Raw genomic sequence first — 22166 nt, 5'->3', positions numbered from 1 at the left:
GTATTTAGTATTTATTTCAAGCCCAAAATACAATTGAAATAAACAGAAAATATCTAAGAGCAGAGTTTGATTTTGTCTGGGACTTCCACAATGAAAGGAACCACTACCTGCTTCATGGACGCATTAGAACACAGAAATTGGAAAAAGATTAAAGGGAAACCTGAATAAATGCATTGAGAAGCATAGCGGACACAGATGCTTCCAGACAAATGCACTTTATGATATGATTAAGCAATTAACATCCTACTCTGCTCTGTGGCATGGATAAAATGCTGAGAGGAACCAGCTGACCTCGATTTCTAGATTAGACCAGCAAGAGGAAAAGAATCTAAGAGATGTTGAAAAAGGATTCGTTCTGGGGGCACGGAGGATAGGAGTCACAAAGAAGGCTCAACTGGTGTCTTCAGAGTGTTGATCCCCACAGTAAGGACATCTCACAGCTCTTTTTTTTTTTTTGCAGTGGCATTTTACTGCTGGGCTTTGGGTCCGCTTGTTCCTTTAGAGAAGATTCACTGCACTGCAATACAAAGTCCTTCTGATTGACTGTCTTCATTCTATGATGAAAATGTTTTATCCAGATGAGTGGAGTGGTCTTTTTAAGAAAAAAATAATCTCATCCACAGGATGTGAAGTCTCTGAATGGTTTCTTATAAATAAGAAAATGAGGTGAATCATATATACAAAGCAGACCAAAGATACAAAGAGCAGATACAAAGGTTCTTTGATGCTTAACAATAGTGGAACTTTTTTTTCTTAGTTGCTTGAGAAACTGCATACTAGACGTTTTCCTCCATCATAGGGAAGAACCATTTAACCAGACCATCGAATGATTGTAATGTTAGAATTACCACCATATGTTCCAGTTTAACACCTCTGTGAGGTTTTGGGAAGGTGGGGTGCACAGCATTCTTCACCTAAATATTATCAAATGTCCACCTGAGGGAATATCCTGCCCAATACTGCTCGAGAGATACACTATGTTCAAATGTTTGTGAACACACTCCTTCTAATGAATGCCACCAGCTACTAATCACATATACACACATACTTTACCATCATATGGAGCTTTTTGCATGCTGTACTGCACTGTACAACTAGTTGGCCATTCAACCTAAAACAAGACTAGGCATGCCAGGCCTACTGGACCACCATAAGTATTCATCACACAAGCGACACTGATATTTAATAGGGAGGCAATAACTAGGTCCAAAATATACATCCTTCCTATCAGAAGTCTTTGGGAGTAATTTGGACTCATTGGTGACGTCCTGTGTTACACAAAATGACAAATGTGATATCTATCATGTTTCATTTAACATTTCATGTGTCAATGTCTAAAGAACACAAGGCTGTTCCTCTGAGCCTAATAACCATATGTTTGAATTACAGTATACAGAGTATAGCATAGAGTAGGGCAGAGCTAATTCAAACTAGAAATGAAAGCCAGATGCACTTGATCAGTCAAGACATGTTTGCACTGCAAATTGTGCTTCTTTAGTTTAGTACTGGAGCTGCTAGGCTAACATTAGGGCTGTCATGATCATAGAATGACAATTAGCTTACAAATGATTGTAAAAGAGATCATTATGATTACTGATTTAAGGGTCAGTAATTATTGCTATAATTGGTATTCCCACACTGTTTTAGTAGGCCTTTATGTTAAATAATAGTGTACATTTAAAAAATTACAAAGCTTATTTTGTAAAACTAAACAGAGGCGAACCTCAAACACCATGAAAGACTTAGCTAATCTAGTACATTTCATCTTTTCATGCAAATAAAGAGTTCATCCGTCTCAGGAGCTTGATTTGTTTGTGTTTCTAAATGAAGGTTAAATGTCATATTGCTTTCTAAGGAATCGGGCACATGTGCCTGAACTCCAACTGGCTCTTTGTCAGATGCGCTATGCACTTACATTTAGCACTACATAGTGCACTACGCTGGAAGCATGGGGGTCGCTGCACTGCAGCTCTCCACGTGCACCCGAGACACAGATCATAAGCTTGCATCAGCAAACACAAACGTGGGTTTTAAAGGGGTTTGAGATTTACGGATAACCAAGACAATATTCGACCTTATGCCAACAGGTCGAACAGAAGGCAGAATGCCAACAGAAGGCATGGGGCATGGTGATTTTAGGCTAATGTGCAGTTTTTTCAGAGCATCACAATTTATGGAGTGTTACAACATGTATGGAGATAACAGCAAGTAACTGAATTCCTGTGTAAGCAATGGGTGCACCTTAAAGTAGTAGAGAATGAGTGTCTGTCAGGGACGGACTGGCCATCTGGCATACCGGGCATTTTCCCGGTGGGCGGACGTGGTATTTGGGCCAACCCTTTTTTTATATCTATATTGGTCTGACCGGCCCATAAAACCAGTAGATCAGCGGCCCGACTGCCACTTTTTAAACACCAACTCATTTCGCGTTGATCTCGTCTGCGTAACACATTCAGCAAAAATAAGCACCAGCCCTTGAAACACGCCGGTCTGCGTCCCATTGGTTATTTTCTTTACTGACACAGGGCTGGACCAATCAGATCATGAAACACCTCCCCTCTCCTCCCTTACCTTACCTCCCGCTGTGCAATGTAGGATGAACGTAACGTTTTCTGTTAAGATCTTCTTAAGATCTTCTGAGACGAAGAGAAAACGCAAAAGAGGTGCAGAGAAAAAAAAAGTTTCTTTAAAAGGAAACTTACAGACATGTTGGCACATTACAGCTCCTGTGACTGATGACTGGTGGTGGAGGAGACGGCGGTCATGGCAGTGGCCTTCACAGTGAACAGGTAGTAGATGTAGTAGATCCTGCGGTGAGCTGGACAGCTTTCAGAACACTTAGGCTGTGTGATGAGGAGGCTAAAGCAACCCAAGCCCTTGGGATCTGATAAAATGATTAAATGCCAATAAAGTACTTTTGGCTGATGTTCCACGCTCAAGTTAGTTTGTATCGTAAACGCAGGTGAAATGAGCTAATAACGTCCTCACCACTAGCCTGGGTTAGTACTTTTATACTAATCTTCCATCCTGAACTAATTAGTCTTAAATGTAAGAACACTTTTTAAAACCACTATTCACCAACAAAACAGTAAGTCAGTGGCAGCTTTCTAATGTCATTATTATACTATTGCTGTTTGTGGGGAGTAGTAGTCTAGGCCAAGCTTAAGACTAAGCTATTTTTTTTATATGGAAAAATGTTGGGCAGTTTTTTTGTAAGCGGTTAGGGACAACGTACAGAAATTAAAGAAAATCAAACGTTTTAAAAAAATATATATTTTTTGGCTATTGTCTATGTTATGCCAATGCAGCTCTGTGTCTCTTTACAGGAGAATCCAGTAATTCTAGGCCTGTTTGTAAAGCCACCACTCACCAACATGGAAAATGAGCCAGCAGGCAGTATTCTGATTTTGTTATTTAGGCTATTTAAGCTACTTTTTAGGCCTGGAAAATATGTTTGGGCAGTTTCATGTAGCCTATGTGGCTAAAAACAATGTAGGCTACAATGAAAGGCTACAAGAGTTCATTGCCAGTGTTATGCCAGCGCAACAAACAAACCTTACCCCACAATCTCTAGTCCAGTTTTGTTGAGATATCCCCAGAAGAGGAGAGCGTTAGTGAGAGAGAGGGTTAATAAATGCTGATAACTGACACTTTCTGGAAGTATTTGATGTGTCCACTCTCACTGATTCCCGTTAACTCATTGCATGGCTTAAGGTACGTGGTTTTAAAGAGTTGGTATACACATTCAAGAGACCGAAAATGTGTGCGTTATCGAATGTGGTGGACCGGTCTGGTCCAAAATGCCAGGGCCCATTTTTCCTGGTGTCTGGATATTTTTGGACATATAGTGTAAATGATTCATTTGATGTTTTTTATATCTCTCTTATCAAGCTTTCATTTTATTGCATTTATCTTTCAGTTCTTAGGGCAGGGACATGTATCTTTACCCAAGAACAGTAAGGTTCTTCAGCCTTTTTCTTTTTTCCCCCAATTGAGGCCCACACATAATTTGGACATTTAATGAACTGGACAAGTAGATTAGTTCATCTCTTTAATATGTGTTCACACAGAAAATAAGTTGGGCCACATGTTCAACCTTCTAGGCTATAAATAAAAACTGAGTGATCTAGAGACATTACATTACTGCTGCTGATTCTGCAAACCTATGATCTGTGCAGCTATTAAGCAGGTCAGTTCACAAACTTAACAGCTGACCCTGACAAAATGCTCACTGCACTTTTTGGTCTCCACCAACTTGCACAGTATCCATGGATGATTCTTTTGTTCAACTGTCAAAGGGAACAATAATCATGTAAAAAAATAATCTATGCAGACACTAATATGTTCCATATTTGTATTTTGATAGAAGCACATAGACACACAAGTGCCTGGAGCATAGAATAAGAATAACTTTATTCTTTCTCACTACTATGCGCCAGACGGGTTAGATCATGTGATGTTCATTCTTTTCAAGACATCTTATTGTCCTAATAATCCCACACACAATGCAAGAAAGGAGAAGGTCAGTGCACTTGAGATATGTTAGGTGAAGCATGTGGCAAGTATTCTTTTCTTAGCTTGTGCACAAGATATGTCTGTCGTCTTGGGCGTCTATGTCGACGCTGAATGAATGGAGGTTGTCAGAAAGGTGGTTCCAAGGACTCATCCTGCTTCTTTTCCCCACGAGGAGAAAGCTCAAGCAGGCTTTGTGATAGGGATATGATAGATACAGTGGGGGAAAAAAAAGTATTTAGTCAGTCACCAATTGTGCAAGTTCTCCCACTTAAAAAATGAGAGAGGCCTGTAATTGACATCATAGGTAGACCTCAACTATGAGAGACAAAATGAGAAAATACATTCAGAAAATCACATTGTCTGATTTTTAAAAAATTTATTTGCAAATAATGGTGGAAAATAAGTATTTGGTCACCTACAAACAAGCAAGATTTCTGGCTGCACAGACCTGTAACTTCTTCTTTAAGAGGCTTCTCTGTCCTCCACTCATTACCTGTATTAATGGCACCTGTTTGAACTCATTAACAGTATAAAAGACACCTGCCCACAACCTCAAACAGTCACACTCCAAACTCCACTATAGTGAAGACCAAAGAGCTGTCGAAGGACACCAGAAACAAAATTGTAACACACTACGCCGCCAGGGACTCAGATCTTGCAGTGCCAGACGTGTTCCCCTGCTTAAGCCAGTACATATCCGGGCGCGTCTGAAGTTTGCTAGAGAGCATTTGGATGTTCCGGAAGAGTATTGGGAGAATGTCTTATGGTCAGATGAAACCAAAGTAGAACTGTTTGGTACAAACACGACTCGTTGTGATTGGAGGAGAGTGAATGCTGAGTTGCATCCAAAGAACACCATACCAACTGTGAAGCATGGGGGTGGTAACATCATGCTTTGGGGCTGTTTCTCTGCAAAGGGACTGGGACGACTGGTCCGTGTACATGAAAGAATGAATAGGGGCATGTATTGTGAGATTTTGAGTGGAAACCTCCTTCCATCAGCAAGGGCATTGAAGATGAAACGTTGCTGGGTCTTTCAGCATGGCAATGATCCCAAGCACACTGCCAGGGCAACAAAGGAGTGGCTTCGTAAGAAGCATTTCAAGGTCCTGGAGTGGCCTAGCCAGTCTCCAGATCTCAACCCCATAGAAAACCTTTGGAGGGAGCTGAAAGTCTGTGTTGCCCGCCGACAGCCCCAAAACATCGCTGCTCTAGAGGAGATCTGCGTGGAGGAATGTGCCAACATACCAGCAACGGTGTGTGCCAACCTTGTGAAGACTTACAGAAATAGTTTGACTTCTGTCATTGCCAACAAGGGATATATAACAAAGTATTAAGATGAACTTTTGTAACTGACCAAATACTTATTTTCCACCATTATTTGCAAATAAACTCTTTAAAAATCAGACAATGTGATTTTCAGAATTTTTTTTTCTCATTTTGTCTCATAGTTGAGGTCTACCTATGATGTCAATTACAGGCTTCTCTCATCTTTTTAAGTGGGAGAACTTGCACAATTGGTGACTTTACTTTTTTCCCCCCACTGTATATCTCAGTTCTTGATCTGCTGAGGCGAGGAAAGTTCTTAAATCAGCAGAGACTATGACTCACGTGTGTCATTGGACCTGTCTTTTCTGTATACTTCACAGCCGTTCAGTTGCTGTTGGAGCCCCTAAGCTCACTTGTGCTGGAGCAGAACAGCAATATAGTAAATTGAGTGAGAACATCATGTCGGCAGCTCTGTCAGTTGCACAAATTGGGCCCAGCTGTACATGTGCTATTTAATGAAAATTGAGATGACTTTGGTTTTGCAATAATTTCATCAGGTGTGTGGAGATGATAAAACGGCAGAGATTGTCTTGATCTTGATCCAGTTCTGTAGACTGTTCCATTTGGAACTGATTCAATTGCAAGAAAAAGTAAATAAAATAATTACTGCTCTCTCAATAAATAGCTTGCTGTGTCATCATGACTGAATGTGGCTGTTTGTAGTACCGTTTCGCTATAGATCCTTGCAATCGTGCTTTGATTTTTTTCCCTTTGTAAACCCTTCAACAATTCTGTGACCACCTTTACAAAGTTCCAGAACTACTGATATGAAGTAGAGTGGAGCTGCGTCTCAATATCTCCGCTGTTTTCAAATGAGTGCTGCCCACAAAGGTCTTTCTTGAGCTTGTTCCTGTCACACACCAGGTAGATGGCATTCTCTGTGCCGTTGTTTGGCTGAGAGGCATGGCACGTCTCCGCTCTGCTGCATGAACAGAGAAGCTGCTTAACCTGTTGTTTAAAAGTCTTGCTGAAGGTGTAGTAGATAAGGGGGTTGTATACGGTGGAGGTCTTGGCGAAGAGGCAGGGCAGCATGCTGACATAAGGAGGGATTGAGGCACTTGAGGAGTAGATAGACCACAAGCTTACTATCCCATAGGGTGTCCAGCAACCAAGGAAACCAAAGCTGATCAGAATGGCAATCTATATAAAAAAAAAAGAAAAACATGATTACATGATTAAATAATGTTTGAGGATCATTTATTATTTACTCGAGGAATATGGGCCTTACACAACAACATCAAATTACTGTATCAAGCGCAGGGGCGTAGCTGGGGTTTTTGCAAACACCGCTGTCACTATTGAGAATATCCCGTCAAGAGCATCAGCTCTCTGGTCAGCTTAGTGGACATAATAAGAGTGAGAGCAGTAAAGGTATTCTCTGTCTGAACACACCAGATCCAGATCATAAGGTATTTACCAAGTTCTTTATAAGCTCGTCATTTCACTTGGGGCAGAACATACCGTGCAGGGCTGGGGGTCCTCAGGACTGGGGTTGACCATGAACATGAATGTCATGGCAATGTTGGACTTTCAGTGATTTCACTGAACTGTTCTTTTTTGGTGCAGAATGAGTGTACAAGATACATCCTTACTAAGAAAAAAACTATGTTTTGGTGCACAACTTTATTTATTTAGTTTTAAAGGTTTTCTGAAATCAATACAGGACCATGCTTATACTTACACCCACTTTTGGTTGCCATCAACAAGCGTTACAGAGTTCACATTGGTTTAATGTGACACAGACCTGACCTTTAAGCACAGGTCACATTTTTCAGGCCAGGACTTTGGGAAGGCCATTCCAAAAGCTCAGTGTTATTAACCTTTTCTTCAGAAGGCTTTATCCTTGTGCATGTGGTCAGCTGCACACTTTAGTCAAGCTCAAAGGCTGGCTTGCTCACTGGGGGTCTTAGGTTTTTTATGTCTATGTTGATTTCTTGTCTTTTTACTAATTACTGATTGTGTAAAGCTACTTTGTGACACCACTAGTTGTAAAAAGCTATAACTGAAAACTAAATTTAATTTGATATACCAATGAGTCCTTGTGCAAGACTCCTAAGACTCCATTGGCCCACCTTTGTAATACGAGTAACTTTGTAAGTTGTCCTGGATAAGTGCGTCAGCTTAATACCATACATGTAATATAAATGTAAATGTAGACAGTGACACTGGCGTTTCAGCAGTTTCCAGTTCATAGACCTATGCCTTGGTTCTTGGGTTGTTCCTGACCATCCGGACCAATTTCCTCTCAGCTGTGGGTAACAGTTTGGATTTTCTTCCCCAAGTATTTACACCTAACAATTAGGGATGCATTGATCCGACATTACGATCGGATATCAGTCCCGATACTAACAAAATTAGCTGGATCGGGTATCAGATGATTAGTCTGATTCAAAAGACCGATCCATCCACGGAACCCGGTTCTCACACCGCCGGTATTCTAGGCTTTATAACCCAGGGTCAGAGTGCCCTCAAACTGTCATCATCTCTCAGTGAGTAATCCAGCTTGTCCTCCATATAAGGAGGACTGAAAAGGGAGACGCTGCTCGCTCCTCTTTAGTCTCACAGGCGAATTTCAGAATGAAAGCCCTGAGCCCAGACAGCACTGTGTCGAGGTCCAGCACAGTTATTAATTTTAGTGACAAATAAACAGAAATCGGGTTAATTTATCTGCGTTCATTTGTTATTGTATGTTTTATAAAGTAGTAAAGTAATGATTACGTCAATCCTGATGCCTTAAGTCTCAGATGGTTAGATATATGGTGTATTAATTCAACAATTGGTAAACATTAAACTTATGGACATACCAATCATTTCATCATTAAAAATAAATAACCATTTAGTCCATGTCACTTCCGGAGTTCATGATCATAAGACGCTCCTAGAAAAAGGGTAGAGATTAAGTCACCATTCTACTGTAACTGAATACGCTTCAAAGGGATAATGTAGTCGTGGTGTTTGACATCAATAAAGAAGTGTTTTGTGTTCCTGAAAGGAAAAGACTATTGATCCTTAACCAGGCAAAGAGCTGAACTATCAGAAAATTGAATCCTTGCTCACACAACTGAGGCTTATTATGCCTTATTAGTGAATGTTCTACTGAAACTCTTTCAGAGGGTTTGGCAAGAGAATATACAAAAGAAATGTCACAAGAATGTGATGCATGTGTAACAAATAAATATAATTGAATAAAACACAAGGCTCTTGAAATGACTTAGAAGATTATTCTACATACCTACATAGTATGATTAAAGGATCACACTGCAAAAAAAAGGATATCTTAAGATAATCTAGTCAATATATCTAATGTCATTGTGCAATTATGTAATATGATTATCCAGGTTATTTATATATGTATAAAAGTAAACTAGTCTTATTCTGTTGGCTTTCAAGCTACCAATCATTCAATAAATAAACAACTAAAATTACTCAAAACATGTTATAAGTAAAATGATTGTATAGTCTTCCTATATCGGCATGTATTTACTAAATTAGTACTTTGCGATTTCACCAGCCAGTGCATTTTTGCAGTGCTCTTAGTTTATGTATTCCTCTGGATCAGCTATACTATCAAAGCTTCTCAACTCCAAATCTTAAGGGTTTAGGCCTGGACTTGGTCTTCATTGGTAGAAATGGTCTTCATTGGTAGTGAAATCATCAATTAATGTAACTCATAACCGAATCCTTCATGAGTTGGATTAGGTGTGTTTAGGCGGGAAAACCTGAGACTGTGCATGGCGTCAGGACTGGAATTGAGGACATAACATAAGTTAACCGCCAATGAATACAAAATCCATAACCCGGAAATGGAATTCAGGGTCCTCTGATTATGGTGGGTGAGCGCATCTTTGCAATTACTTGTGGACACTTAACTCTGCCTCTAGGCTTTCAGTGGCATTTATAGGAAGGGACTGGTATGGTCGCTGCAAAAGCTTGTTTGTGTGATCAGTGAAGCATTTTTTGAGGAGTATGATTTGATTCATGTCCCACTGGAAGAGCAAACCACAATCTACCTTCATGGATGTGAAACCAGTATTTTAATTTTCTGTTTTTGATAGAAGCCAATGATTATCCTAAAATTGGCTTCTAGGTTCCTGATTTATGATGGTCTACAACCTTTTGTCTCAGTTCTTTTGTGTACACCTTAATCTTTCATGTGTTGAAGGATGACTAAGGGTGTTTGTACTGCCTGTCATATTGAGTTTATACCATGGAGGAAACCTTAAGCATTGCCACAGACTCATGGGTTGCTTTATAAGACAAACCAGGAAAGAATATACATTGATCATCCATAACATTAAAACTACCTCCTTGTTTCTACAGCTCCATCATAAATAGTGATGTGTAAAAAGTTAAGACAACCCATGGAAACCCTTATCCCTTAACCCTTATATATTTTTTATATATTATTTAAACACCTTTATAATATTTATAAACCTTTTATATTCATTGGAATAGTACTAGGAAATGAAGGTAATATAACTAATACTCACATAAACAATAACGCATAAAATGAAGATGAAGAAATTGAGAAAAAGTTAGGACACCCTATGCCCCAATAGCTGGCATTTCTATTGGTATTTCAGATCATCTATCTGAAATAACTTAAGATATGAAAATACAGATGTTTCCTATAACGATCTATCAACTAGGAGAAAGTTTTTTCCCACTCCTCCATGCAGAATTCTGCTGGTTCAGCTTTAGTTTTAAGACAGATGGTTTTTTTTTTGGTTTTTAAGGGTCAGGATCTTTCAGGACTAATGTTTAAAAACTCCATGATGTACAGTGGCAAGAAAACGTATGTGAACCCTTTGGAAATGCATGGTGTTCTGTATTTATTTGTCATAAAATGTGATCTGATCCTCATTCAAATCCAAAGCGTTTTGATAAATATAATGTGGCTAAAATAATAACACAGGTCTTTATTGAACACACTCATTCTACATTCAAAGTGGCAGTGAAAAAAGGAAGTGTAAAAAAAGGAGGAATTTTTAGCCCATTCTTCCTGGCAGAACTGCTTTAGCTGGATCATGTTCCTTGGACACTTCATGTGTACGGCTCTCTTCAAGTCAATGCATAGCATTTCTATAGGTTTGATATCTGGGCTCTGACTTGGTCACTCCAAAAGGTGGATTTTGTTTTTCATAAGCCATTCTGGTGTGGACTTGCTCCGGTGTTTTGGGTCATTGTCCTGTTGCATTACCCAACTTCTATAGTTTCAGCTAATGTACAGACACTCTCACATTATCCTGTAGAATTTTTGCTACACTTAGAAATTCATCTTCCCCTCAATGATTGTAAGCTGCTCAGGCCCTGATGCAGTAAAGCGGGCCCAAATCATGATGTTTCCTCCACCATACTTTAACATAAGTTTGGGATGATATTTTTTTTTTTACACCTGATGTAGCGTGGCATGTTCTTTCCAAATAGTTAAATCTTAGTTTCATCTGTCCACAAAACATTTTGCCTGTACCGTTGTGGAGTGTCAGTGTGCTCTTTTGCAAACTTCAAGTGTGCTGTCCTGCCATAGACCATTAATAGTTTGAAAGGATTTACCAGACTTTTTATAGACTATAGTGACTATTAAAAGAAACAAAGCTAATTTGGAGAAAAAGCAGAAACAAACAGTTTTTTTTTATTTGTAGAGGATGATTGCTTCTATAAAAATATTAGATTAGCTAGATTAGATTAAATACAGTATCGTGTATATTACATTTGAGCAAGATAAGGTTAATTCAGGTCAAATACTTTTCCAGTTACTTACTGAAGACCAAAATGTTGTACCCTGCGCTTTCCTTTTCCCGTTTAAATGGTTCTTATAGTGTACATATTGTCTATACAGTGTCACTGCTGGTTTTATGGACTGTAGACTTATGAACACAGATGTTACCCTGTACCAATGACTTCAAATCTTTGGCTGTCTCTCTGGGTTGTTTCTTTACCTCATTGATGAGTCTCCATTGTGCTCTTGGGGTCAATTTGACTGGGCGCCCACTTCTTGGCATAGGAGCCACAGTCCCAAATTGTCTCCATTTGTAGACTGTTTGCCTCACTGTAGACAGGGTGAATTTCTAAAGTCTCCAGCTTTATGTAAATCAACAATTTTTGATCGTAGATCCTTTAAAAACTCTTTTTGGCGAGACATGGCTCACGTACGCGTATCCTTTTTGTGTGGAGCAAACTTTTGAGTGGTTTTTATCAGTCAAAGTAGCATTAGTTTAAGCCTCCAAACTCATTTTCTTAAGAAGACTCCCAAGTATGAGAACACCTGACTGCAATTAGCTTTTTGAGATCATTAACTTAAGGGTTCACATACTTTATCCACTAGCAGAATGAGGTTTCTAGGGTTGTTCTCAATGAAGACATGAATGATCTGACATTGTGTTGTTTTAGGCACATTATATTTGTCAATACGCTTGACTCGGAGGAGGACCAGATCACCTTTTATGACAAATTCAAGCAGAAAACCATAACATTTCTTTTTCTTGCCACTGTATATTTGTACATCTACATCAGTATATATACAGTGGGGAGAAGAAGTATTTGATACACTGCTGATTTTTCAGGTTTTCCCACTTGCAAAGCATGTAGAAGACTATAATTTTTATCATAGGTACTCTTCAACTGTGAGTGATGGAATCTAAAACAAAAATCCAGAAAAATACATTGTATGATTTTTAAATAATTAATTTCCATTTTATTGTGGGAAATAAGTATTTGATCATCTATCAACCAGTAAGAATTTTGGCTCTCACAGACATGTTACTTCTTCTTTAAGAAGCCCTCCTGTTCTCCACTCATTACCTGTATTAACTGCACCTGTTTGAACTCGTTACCTGTATAAAAGACACCTGTCCACACACTCAATCAGTCAGACTCCAGCATCTCCACAATGCCCAAGACCAGAGAGCTTTGTAAGGACATCAGGGATAAAATTGTAGACCTGCACAAGGCTGGGATGGGCTACAGGACAATAGGCAAGCAGCTTGGTGAGAAGGCAACAACTGTTGGTGCAATTATTAGAAAATGGAAGAAATGCAAAATAACGGATAATCTCCCTCGGTCTGGGGCGCCATGCAAGATCTCACCTCGTGGAGCATCAATGATCTTGAGGAAGGTGAGGAATGAGCCCAGAATTACACGGCAGGACCTGGTCAATGACCTGAATAGAGCTGGGACCACAGTCTCAAAGAAAACAATCAGTAACACTCTACGCCGTCAAGGATTAAAATCCTGCAGTGCACGCAAGGTGCCCTTCCTCAAGCCAACGCATGTCAAAGCCCATCTGAAGTTTGCAAATGACCATCTGAATGATCCAGAGGAGGAATGGGAGAAGGTCATGTGGTCTGATGAGACAAAAATAGAACTTTTTGGTTTAAACTCCACTCGTCATGTTTGGAGGAAGAAGAATGATGAGTACAACCCCAAGAACACCATCCCAACCGTGAAGATGGCGGTGGAAACATCATTCTTTGGGGATGCTTTTCTGCAAAGGGGACAGGACGACTGCACCGTATTGTGGGAAGGATGGATAGGGCCATGTATCGTGAGATTTTGGCCAACAACCTCCTTCCCTCAGTAAGAGCACTGAAGATGGGTCGTGGCTGGGTCTTCCAGCATGATAACGACCCAAAACACACAGCCAGGGCAACTAAAGAGTGGCTCCGTAGGAAACATCTTAAGGTCCTGGAGTGGCCTAGCCAGTCTCCAGACCTGAATCCAATAGAAAATCTTTGGAGGGAGCTTAAAGTCCGTGTGGCCCAGCGACAGCCACGAAACCTGAAGGCTCTGGAGGAGATCTGTATGGAGGAGTGGGCCAAAATCCCTGCTGCAGTGTGTGCAAACCTTGTCAAGAACTACAGGAAACGTCTCATCTCTGTAATTGCAAACAAAGGTTTCTGTACCAAATATGAAGTTTCTTTTTCTGGTGTATCAAATACTTATTTCCCACAATAAAATGGAAATTAATTATTTAAAAATCATACAATGTATTTTTCTGGATTTTTGTTTTAGATTCCATCACTCACAGTGGAAGAGTACCTATGATAAAAATTACAGTCTTCTACATGCTTTGCAAGTGGGAAAACCTGAAAAATCAGCAGTGTATCAAATACTTCTTCTCCCCACTGTAGATATGTACCACATGGCTGATAAATCGTTGACTCACCACCATGAGCCGGCGCTGCATCTTGACAGTGTTTGGGACGAGGTTGCCATTGTCCACAGACTTGTAGGACACATAGAGCCGGAGGGCAATACCAAAGTAGCAGGAGATGATGATGATGGCTGGGATGGCCAGGTTCATGGAAAACATGCTAATGACGAAGGAAGGGCTGTGCTCCTTCATCTCGCCCCAGGCCAGCGTGCAGGACAGGCCGAATGGCTCAGGGCCGTATCTGCCCCAGCCCAGCAAAGGGAATAGAGCCCACAACAGAGCGTACAGCCATGTGCCAGCCAGCAGCACATGCACCCTCCTCTTACTGATCTTCTCCTCTAAACACACATGAAAACAGACAAGAAAAAGGAGTGTATGGAATAAAAAGCAGAACCACACTTTAAAACTTATGTGAATGACTTCACCTTTACTACACGTTTTAGCCATCTGAAGTGAGCTATATGCTTTACTCACATGTAAACAACTCAAATTGAGAGCTAACCCGGGTAACATACAGCCTCCATATGGTGATGCAGTGAAGTAAGCGTCTCTTTAAATATCCACGCCAAAATTTATTGCAACTATTTCTTTTTTAAAAACATTAATATACCAGACTTTTTGTAGACTATTTTGTGACTATTAAAAGAAACAAAGCTAAGATGGATATTAAAGCTGCAAACAAACTTTAATTTTTTATTTGTAGAGGAGGTTTGCTTTTATAAAAATATTAGATTAGCTAGATTAGATACAGTATCATGTATATTACATTTGAGCAAGATAATATTAAGTCAGGTCAAATACTTTTCCAGTTACTTTTCCAGTGTAGACCAAAATGTTGTACCCTGCTCGTTCCTTTTTCTGTTTAAAGTGCGCATATTGTCTATACAGTCTGCCCTTTATAAATGCTAGTGAATGCTTAGGCTATTTTCATTTAAAAAATACATGTTGTCCTCTTGGCATTTTAGAAAGTGTGAAAATTACATGTACATGAAATGTCAACTGACGTTTGTCACTTCATCACCAACATGCAGTAAAGCAGAACTGTTCTACATATGGAATTTTAGTCCAATAGAAACTTGCATCTTAAAATGCAAGTCAACTGAGAAGGAGGCATCATTTTAGAGAAGTAAAGTTATATGATAATATTAAGTTAAAAATGTAATAGTTATGAAAAAGTTAGAAATTAAAATCAGCAGAATGATCTCTGTAACAATCTGTCTTGCCATTAATGACTGGAAAGCCAGAAATGATGTGTCTGTTTATTAAGGTGCTTATACGTGCTTGCTAATTGGTAATTAATTGTCAGGAAGCAGACCTTAAAAAAGTTGTTACAAAATGTGCCACTGTTTTGTGGCCAGAGGATAATGCATATGTATAGAAACCATTAAAAAGAGTACAGTTATAAACAATACAAAAACTGGATGGTCCTAGATAGCTAGTTTTGATCAGCAGTAAAATCCATGTAAGACACCATGAGAGCCATATGTATGAAGGTTTCCATACTGACAGTGTCCTTAATAAAGAAAACAAGCTTGAAAGCATGAGTGGAAAAAGTCCACAGGGAATTTCTTATCAGAAGGAAGTGAATGTTTTGTTGTCCTACAGCATTTGGCTCAGTAAATAAACCCCCTAAATCCACCTAAAAAAACAAGAATGATACATAATGCAAATAACACTTCATTGCAGCCATCTGAAGAGGTATAGGAATTAAATCAATATTGACAAAAAAACTGCTTAAGAATAATATCATATTAGGCAGATTTTACCAATCATTTTTTCAAACTGATATTGGATTGGTTTTGATTTTATTTCTTTGGAAGGGTAAAATGTTTGACACAATGATTAGCAATTCTGATTATCTGTATTTTATCAATGTACTGCATTTGTAACTCTGCAGACATAAATATACAACATTATTTGCATTTTTATAATGCTTATCCAGTTAGATTTAGTCCACATTTCTACATTTATTATTGTATCAGTATCGACATTGATATATTCATTATATATGATATATGAATAAGACTTCACAGGAGAAAACAGCCCAGAATTCCCATATTTGGCTAGTGCATCTCTAGAAAGAATAGAACTGCAAGATTGAACAATGAGTCATCTTATCCATCCATAAACATTTTAGTATATGATATAATTCTAAAACGCAAAGCTTGGGATATTTATACTTCTTCCCTTGTTTTCAGAAAGTAAAATGACGCATTGCTCTACTGGAGCTCATCTGGAAAACATTTATGGCCAGCATGTGTACTTAAACATTAGATACACCCCGTTGGTGCTCACCAGGAACCTAGCCAATTGGGGATTTACTGGAGAAATAATTAAACCAATTACACTTTCATCACGAAATTGCAGTGACTTTAGCAAGAGACTAACATCACATTTCAGTCAGTCGAATTTATGGAAATGAATAAGCCATGGTTCTGCAATAAGAAGATGGGATATCTAATGGCACTGTCATCTTGCACTTTAAGCATTATGTTTATGTCTCATCACAAAATGACTTAACTTTAGAATGGAAGCTTGTGATACTCACTAGGAGACTGTAGAGTCAGGGACACTGAGAAGCGCACCATAGCCATGACCGTCAGGGTGGCCACACTGGCTATGCCGAAGAAGAATCCCATCAAGCCATAGTAGATACAGGTGGCTTTGCCTCCTAACCAGGCATGGTTCCAAGAAGATGCCACAGCCAGAGGGTACATGGAGACGGCTGCTCCAAGGTCCGTCACTGCCAGGTTCACGCTCAGAAGCTCTGGAGGCTTCATGTGAGAAGACCTCTTGTATGCCATAACAAGGACCAGCAGATTCCCCACAATTGACAAAATTGCTACACATGATAAAAAGAAGAATTGAAATGAGAACCTGTCTGATAAAACAGCTGTGACAGATTTCATTAAGTCCTATCTATTTTCAGACAGTTTTATTGTGCTTATTTATTTATATGTGCTTATTTATTGTGTATTGTGTTATTCAAGTCACATAGCTTGGCATCTGCATCCTTGCTTTGTTGACTGTATTATTTACAAGCCATAAAAGTATAAACCACATCTGTGCACAACAGAAGTCATGCAGAGAAACAGTAACACAGCAGAATGTTTTAGTTTTATTATTCTGAGCAGATTAAACCTGAACAAGGGTGAATACAACCTACTGAGGGTTTACACTTTCTCCACAGTAACTGAAGCTATTGTAGGTAAAAGCGGCAGTAAACAAAGCTTCATTAACAACCATGAGTGAGTTACAGCCAGTGGCATGGGGGACGTTTCACTGGTAGAGTGAAGAATGGATTTAATTAAATACCAGCAAATTCTGAAAGCAAACACCACACCATCCGTTGCTGCTGAAGATGAAAAGGGGATGACTTCTACAGCTGAATAATGATTTACACCACAAAATCTACATTGGACTACCTCAGGTGTCCTAATTGGCTAGAAAGGGTGTTTACGAGCTGTGATACTTGCTAATAGGGCAATTAGTACTGACCATGCAGAGTGCCTAAACTTTTGTGCATTCTGGTCAGTTCATATTGAAAAATCTTGAAAATTGTCCAGCGGCATTGGGCCCTGTAAATAAACACCCCTAAATGCACCTAAAAAACAAGAATACAAATGACACTCTATTGCCGCCATCTAAAAAGGTATAAAAATGATAACAATATTGTTTTAATAATGTAATAATAATTCAATAAAAATAGTGTAAAAATGATTTATTATTTCTCTGCAAGGGTAGAATCTACCTAAGGAGTCTTAACTGGCTAGAAAAAAGTGTTTACAAGCTGTGATACTTGCTAAAGGCGGAATTAGTACTGACCAAGTACTGACCATGCAGAGTGTCTAAACTTTTGTGCATTCGGGTCCATTCATATTGAAACCGTGTTTTATTTTGGAGCTCGGTGAGGCAGCATTTAGGCCAGGTTACTGTGGCAAAACACTGATGCCTGTGTCCAAAGTCTTCCCTAAAACATGCTTTCCTAGATTTTGCCTGATCTGGAAGCCTTGTGGATCTGTAAGCTAATCAGTTCTGCCAGTATATTTACTGAGGCCATGGTCTACAGATCTACATGATCTCCAGAGCAGACAGCAAAGGAACTCTGTATATACTAGTCTACCTGAAACATTGAGTGTGTGCCTGTATTAAAGCCACCGTGTGAAGCATACTTTCCTTCTTTGCTGGCAAAAAATATTTAATATGTAGAAAAAAGACGACTTCTAATAAAAGTAAAGATTGAAATAAGGCACGGCACTTGTGAATATTTTTTCTATGCAGCACACATCTCTGCAGAGGTATTCTGTTCACTTATATTACTGTGATGCATAATTTAATAAAGTCCAATGAGGTTTTTCTTCATTAGACATATCTTTAACATAACTGCAATGTGATCTGCAGAAGGAAAAACCCTACTGGATGTGAGATTGACTTAGTAATACTTAGGATACTAAGTACTTAGGAAATGTTTAGATTAGGTGTTCTCTGAATGTCTTTTTCCTCAAATTTAAAAGACATATTTCTGGCCCTTTATTACACTGAGCAAGTATAGAGCTTTGTTTTCAGTATATTGATCAAAATCCTTTCAAACTAATGCATCCCAGCTTATCAGCTCAGGTATTCTATTGATGACTCTTCCATGCCGACTCATTCCATCCAGGTATCCACATGCATGTAGATTGCAGTACTTTGCTCTTATGAGGGTTTTCTTTTTCTTTCAGCTAACCAGCAGCTTATAAGTTTTCTTGGTCTTCCTGATCTTTATGCAACTTCCATGATTCCTTTTAATACGGATTTCGGTTTGAATAATTTATTATTTTATTGTTAATTTATAATGTCAAAGGATTTTTTTAATGTAATTTCCCAAACATTCACATAATGCTGTAATCTTAGTATATAGTGCTAGGCCAGTTCTCAGTTGCAAATCATTTGCACTCAACAGCCCCCTGAAATCTTCCAATTACTTCATCATGCATGGGTCTGGTGATGTCTGCCAGTCTTGTAATGTGTTTCAGGTCACTGTCCTTCAGGGTGTTTATATTCACTACCATCTATGGGCATAATCAGCCACATCATCAATAAAGACAAGTGAGCTAGTTCTTTTACAGCCACCCTTTCCTCTTTTCAGTCATGCTGGTGTATTCTTCTCTGATCTTCATCAGCACCAAGGTCTTTTACATAATGTGTTGGTAGGAAATGTTCAGGAGAATGTACCACAGCTTTTTTTTTGTCACTTTGTGTGGAAATGACTGTAAGTTCTCAGCATGAGGCCATACTGCACTTTCTTTCATAGCGTTACATTAAGTGCAATATTTTATATGTCAGCTTCATCAAAGTAGCATGAGAGGTCTCACTATTGCCTCTTAACAAACACGTTTCTTCATTTCCAATTAACTGCTATAAAGCTGATCACTTTACAGGCATGATCCTGAGATTATCATCTCAAGATTCTTGTGATACTTGAAGGTTACATGACTTCTAGTTAAGAATCCAATACAGGCATCTGCTGGAAGCGTTTTTATTCTTTTTTAATATAGAAAAGCAAAAGGAGAAAAAAGTAGAGTGAGGGAAAGAGCGAGTGCAATAAACTCTTATAAAAGACTCCTAATAGACTCATGATGGACTCCTAGATGGTTCTTTCAAATTAAGGCATAAGGCATGCAGAAAGCAGATCCTAAAATTCATTTATAATCCATTTGTGCTTTTATGTACATTTCCACTTGTAGCTATTATTTATGAGTGCAAGGTGGCACAGTGAGTCACTCACTGCAGCAGCCTGAAGGGTTACTAATTCAGGTCATGGCAAACCCATGTCCATTACTCCTGTAAGAACCACACTCAGATGGTGCTACCTTGAGATGGACTGGCGCCCTGTCCAAAGCCTTTCTGCCTTGTGTACTGGGTAGGCTCTGGACCCACCGCAACCGTGACCGAGAAGATGCTGATAAGAAGACGGATGGATGTAAGTAGTTTTGGCTGGAGATTGTGTACAGCTCACTGCTTACTGCTGGTAATGTTTCTCAATGGTGCTCCTTTGCAGAACCATGCTGATAGCAGAGACATATCGAAATATTAGCTGAGAGATAAATACAGTACACATCCCCATACAATAGGTATCCAGACACCCCTTCTAATGTACTGAGTTACTTTAAGGCAGTGGTACCCAACCCTGGCCATGGAGTTAGATACACCTATTGCTGACACTGGTGTTCAACTGTGCCAAGCAAACAGCCAAGCACTGATGCTCGGACGTCCAATGCCAAGTGTCAGCTAGAGGGGTATAAAGTGTCCCAGCATAGGGCTGTAGACCAGTGAAGGCGCACCATCTAGTCATACCTGATGTTAGATGACTAGATCCACCTGACCTCACGAATGCTCTTGTTGTTGGCTGCAAAAATCAAAACCTCACAGCACAGCATGTTAGGACGTCTAGTTTAGTCTAGAGGATGTGTCTACAAACTGTTGGACAACGTGTTTGCAGGCTGCACCTTCACGTAACGGACCAACCGGACTGTGCTCAAAAAAACCCTTAAGTGTTTAGCCATGGGATGGATGAATGTTCACAGAAAAAAAAGTTTTACCTATGAGCAGCAGGAAGGCTCCGGCTCCGTAATCCACAGCGGGGGACAGTTTGGACGAGTAAATATCCATGGGTGGAGGACTTTCTGCTCTCCACCGCCAAGCAAGATAAGCTAACCCCAGCGCCGCAGGGACATGCACACCTCACCGAGTCTGTGCGTTCGTCTTCAGCGATCAGTGGGCAGGTAGGAGTCCAGATGAAGGGTCTTCAAGTGATCTTCACTGCTGTGGGAAACAGCTGACTTGAAGAGCGAGGGCGGCGGACCCCATGATTAGCTAAAGCTTCACCACTCCCACGCTGCTGGAGAAGCTCCCTCACTGGCTCGTGCGCTGGACTCCTGCCCTTTATAGGGAAACGGTGATGCTGCTCAGGTCAGTTTATTCAGTTCAGTTTAGGTGAATTTGTTCTAAGAGGACTTTTAAATTACAATAATATATATATATATTTTTAAGATTATTATTTTCTAATTATTATTTATGTAGCTCCTAGCACCATTGTAAACGGCTTCAAATACAAGAGACTGCTTAGATGTATTGTATTATTTCATTAATTTCTGTTTTATTTAAGGTAGTAATGCCCTTGTTTAATATTTATTTATTTATTATTTAAGATATGAATAATTATATTGTTGTTTAAAGCAAACATTTATAACTACTGTGTTTCATGTATTCTTTTTTATATTAAAATATATGAAACACAATATATATATATATATATATATATATATATATATATTACTGTTACTGTTATATATAGTATTATTATATATTACTATATATATTATATATAATATCATTATATTATTATATATATATTACTTACTGTTCTGCTCAGGGTTACCCAACCTGGCTCTCCACTACCATGCGGCCCCCGTGCCTCACTGCAAAGCTGTGCATATGGCTGGCTAACCTGCATGGACTTTCATATGAATACTGAACATGTGTCTTACACTCACTCATATTCTCATTATTTAAGTTTTTTATGGCTCTTTCTTATACTAGGGCTGTAATATGTATGATCTCTTGCATATAAAGCACTGTCACTGTCAACAAAAGTATGCACTGTCTCTCTAAAAAACAAACTAAATGAATCCATAGCCTTCGCCAGAGGCAGAGCCAGACAGTTTCAACATTCAGGCTTTAGCCCTAATGTTCGCTTCAGACCATGCTCGTCTCGGATGATTTAGGTGTCACAGTTCTGCTTTTAATGACAAACATAGCTAATAGAATATTCACATTCACACAAAACCCCCATTTCCAGTGTACCAGCAGGGTTGTGCAGAGTTGCAGTGCAACACTTAGTATAAACCAAGTTAATAGAAATATCATACTTTACAATAAGACTTTTTAAAGTATTTTAATATTAAATAATGTTTATAAAATGTTATAATTCAATGTATTCTTAGTATCAGCACAGTAACAGTGTTCCATGGTGCAACACACAACACAGTGGTGACAGAACTCAAGTGCGATACAGAACAAGTGCATACAGACAGTAAAGTACACAGAGTACAGATGATAAAGTGTAGGCAGGATACAATAAATAAATCAGATAGACTGAGCTTTCACCTTTGATATTGTAGTACAAAGA

The 22166-nt window shown here is 39.1% G+C and overlaps 1 protein-coding gene across 1 annotated transcript; it reads right to left on the bottom strand.

Moving 5' to 3' along the window:
- Positions 1 to 6262: 6262 nt before the first annotated feature.
- Positions 6263 to 20659, bottom strand: opn8b (opsin 8, group member b). The gene is made up of 4 exons (XM_072696760.1): positions 20578 to 20659; positions 16545 to 16838; positions 14009 to 14334; positions 6263 to 6984 (listed from the first exon to the last, which is right to left on the bottom strand). The coding sequence occupies exons 1-4, from the start codon at positions 20645 to 20647 to the stop codon at positions 6604 to 6606; spliced, it is 1071 nt and encodes a 356-aa protein (XP_072552861.1). The 5' UTR covers positions 20648 to 20659; the 3' UTR covers positions 6263 to 6603.
- Between the last annotated feature and the right edge of the window lie 1507 nt (positions 20660 to 22166).

This window comes from Salminus brasiliensis, chromosome 1 (genome assembly GCF_030463535.1).
Source record: "Salminus brasiliensis chromosome 1, fSalBra1.hap2, whole genome shotgun sequence".
NCBI classification, from domain to species: Eukaryota; Metazoa; Chordata; class Actinopteri; order Characiformes; family Bryconidae; genus Salminus; species Salminus brasiliensis.
This window is presented reverse-complemented; position numbering and strand designations above follow the sequence as displayed.

Excerpts from the sequence above, each read along its gene's own strand:
- opn8b (XM_072696760.1), bottom strand. The coding sequence starts at position 20,647 with ATGGATATTTACTCGTCCAAACTGTCCCCCGCTGTGGATTACGGAGCC. Across the intron at positions 16,839-20,577 it reads AGCCTTCCTGCTGCTCATAG|CAATTTTGTCAATTGTGGGG; the intron begins GTAAAACTTTTT and ends TATCATGTGTAG. Across the intron at positions 14,335-16,544 it reads CCTGACTCTACAGTCTCCTA|AGGAGAAGATCAGTAAGAGG; the intron begins GTGAGTATCACA and ends ATGTGTGTTTAG.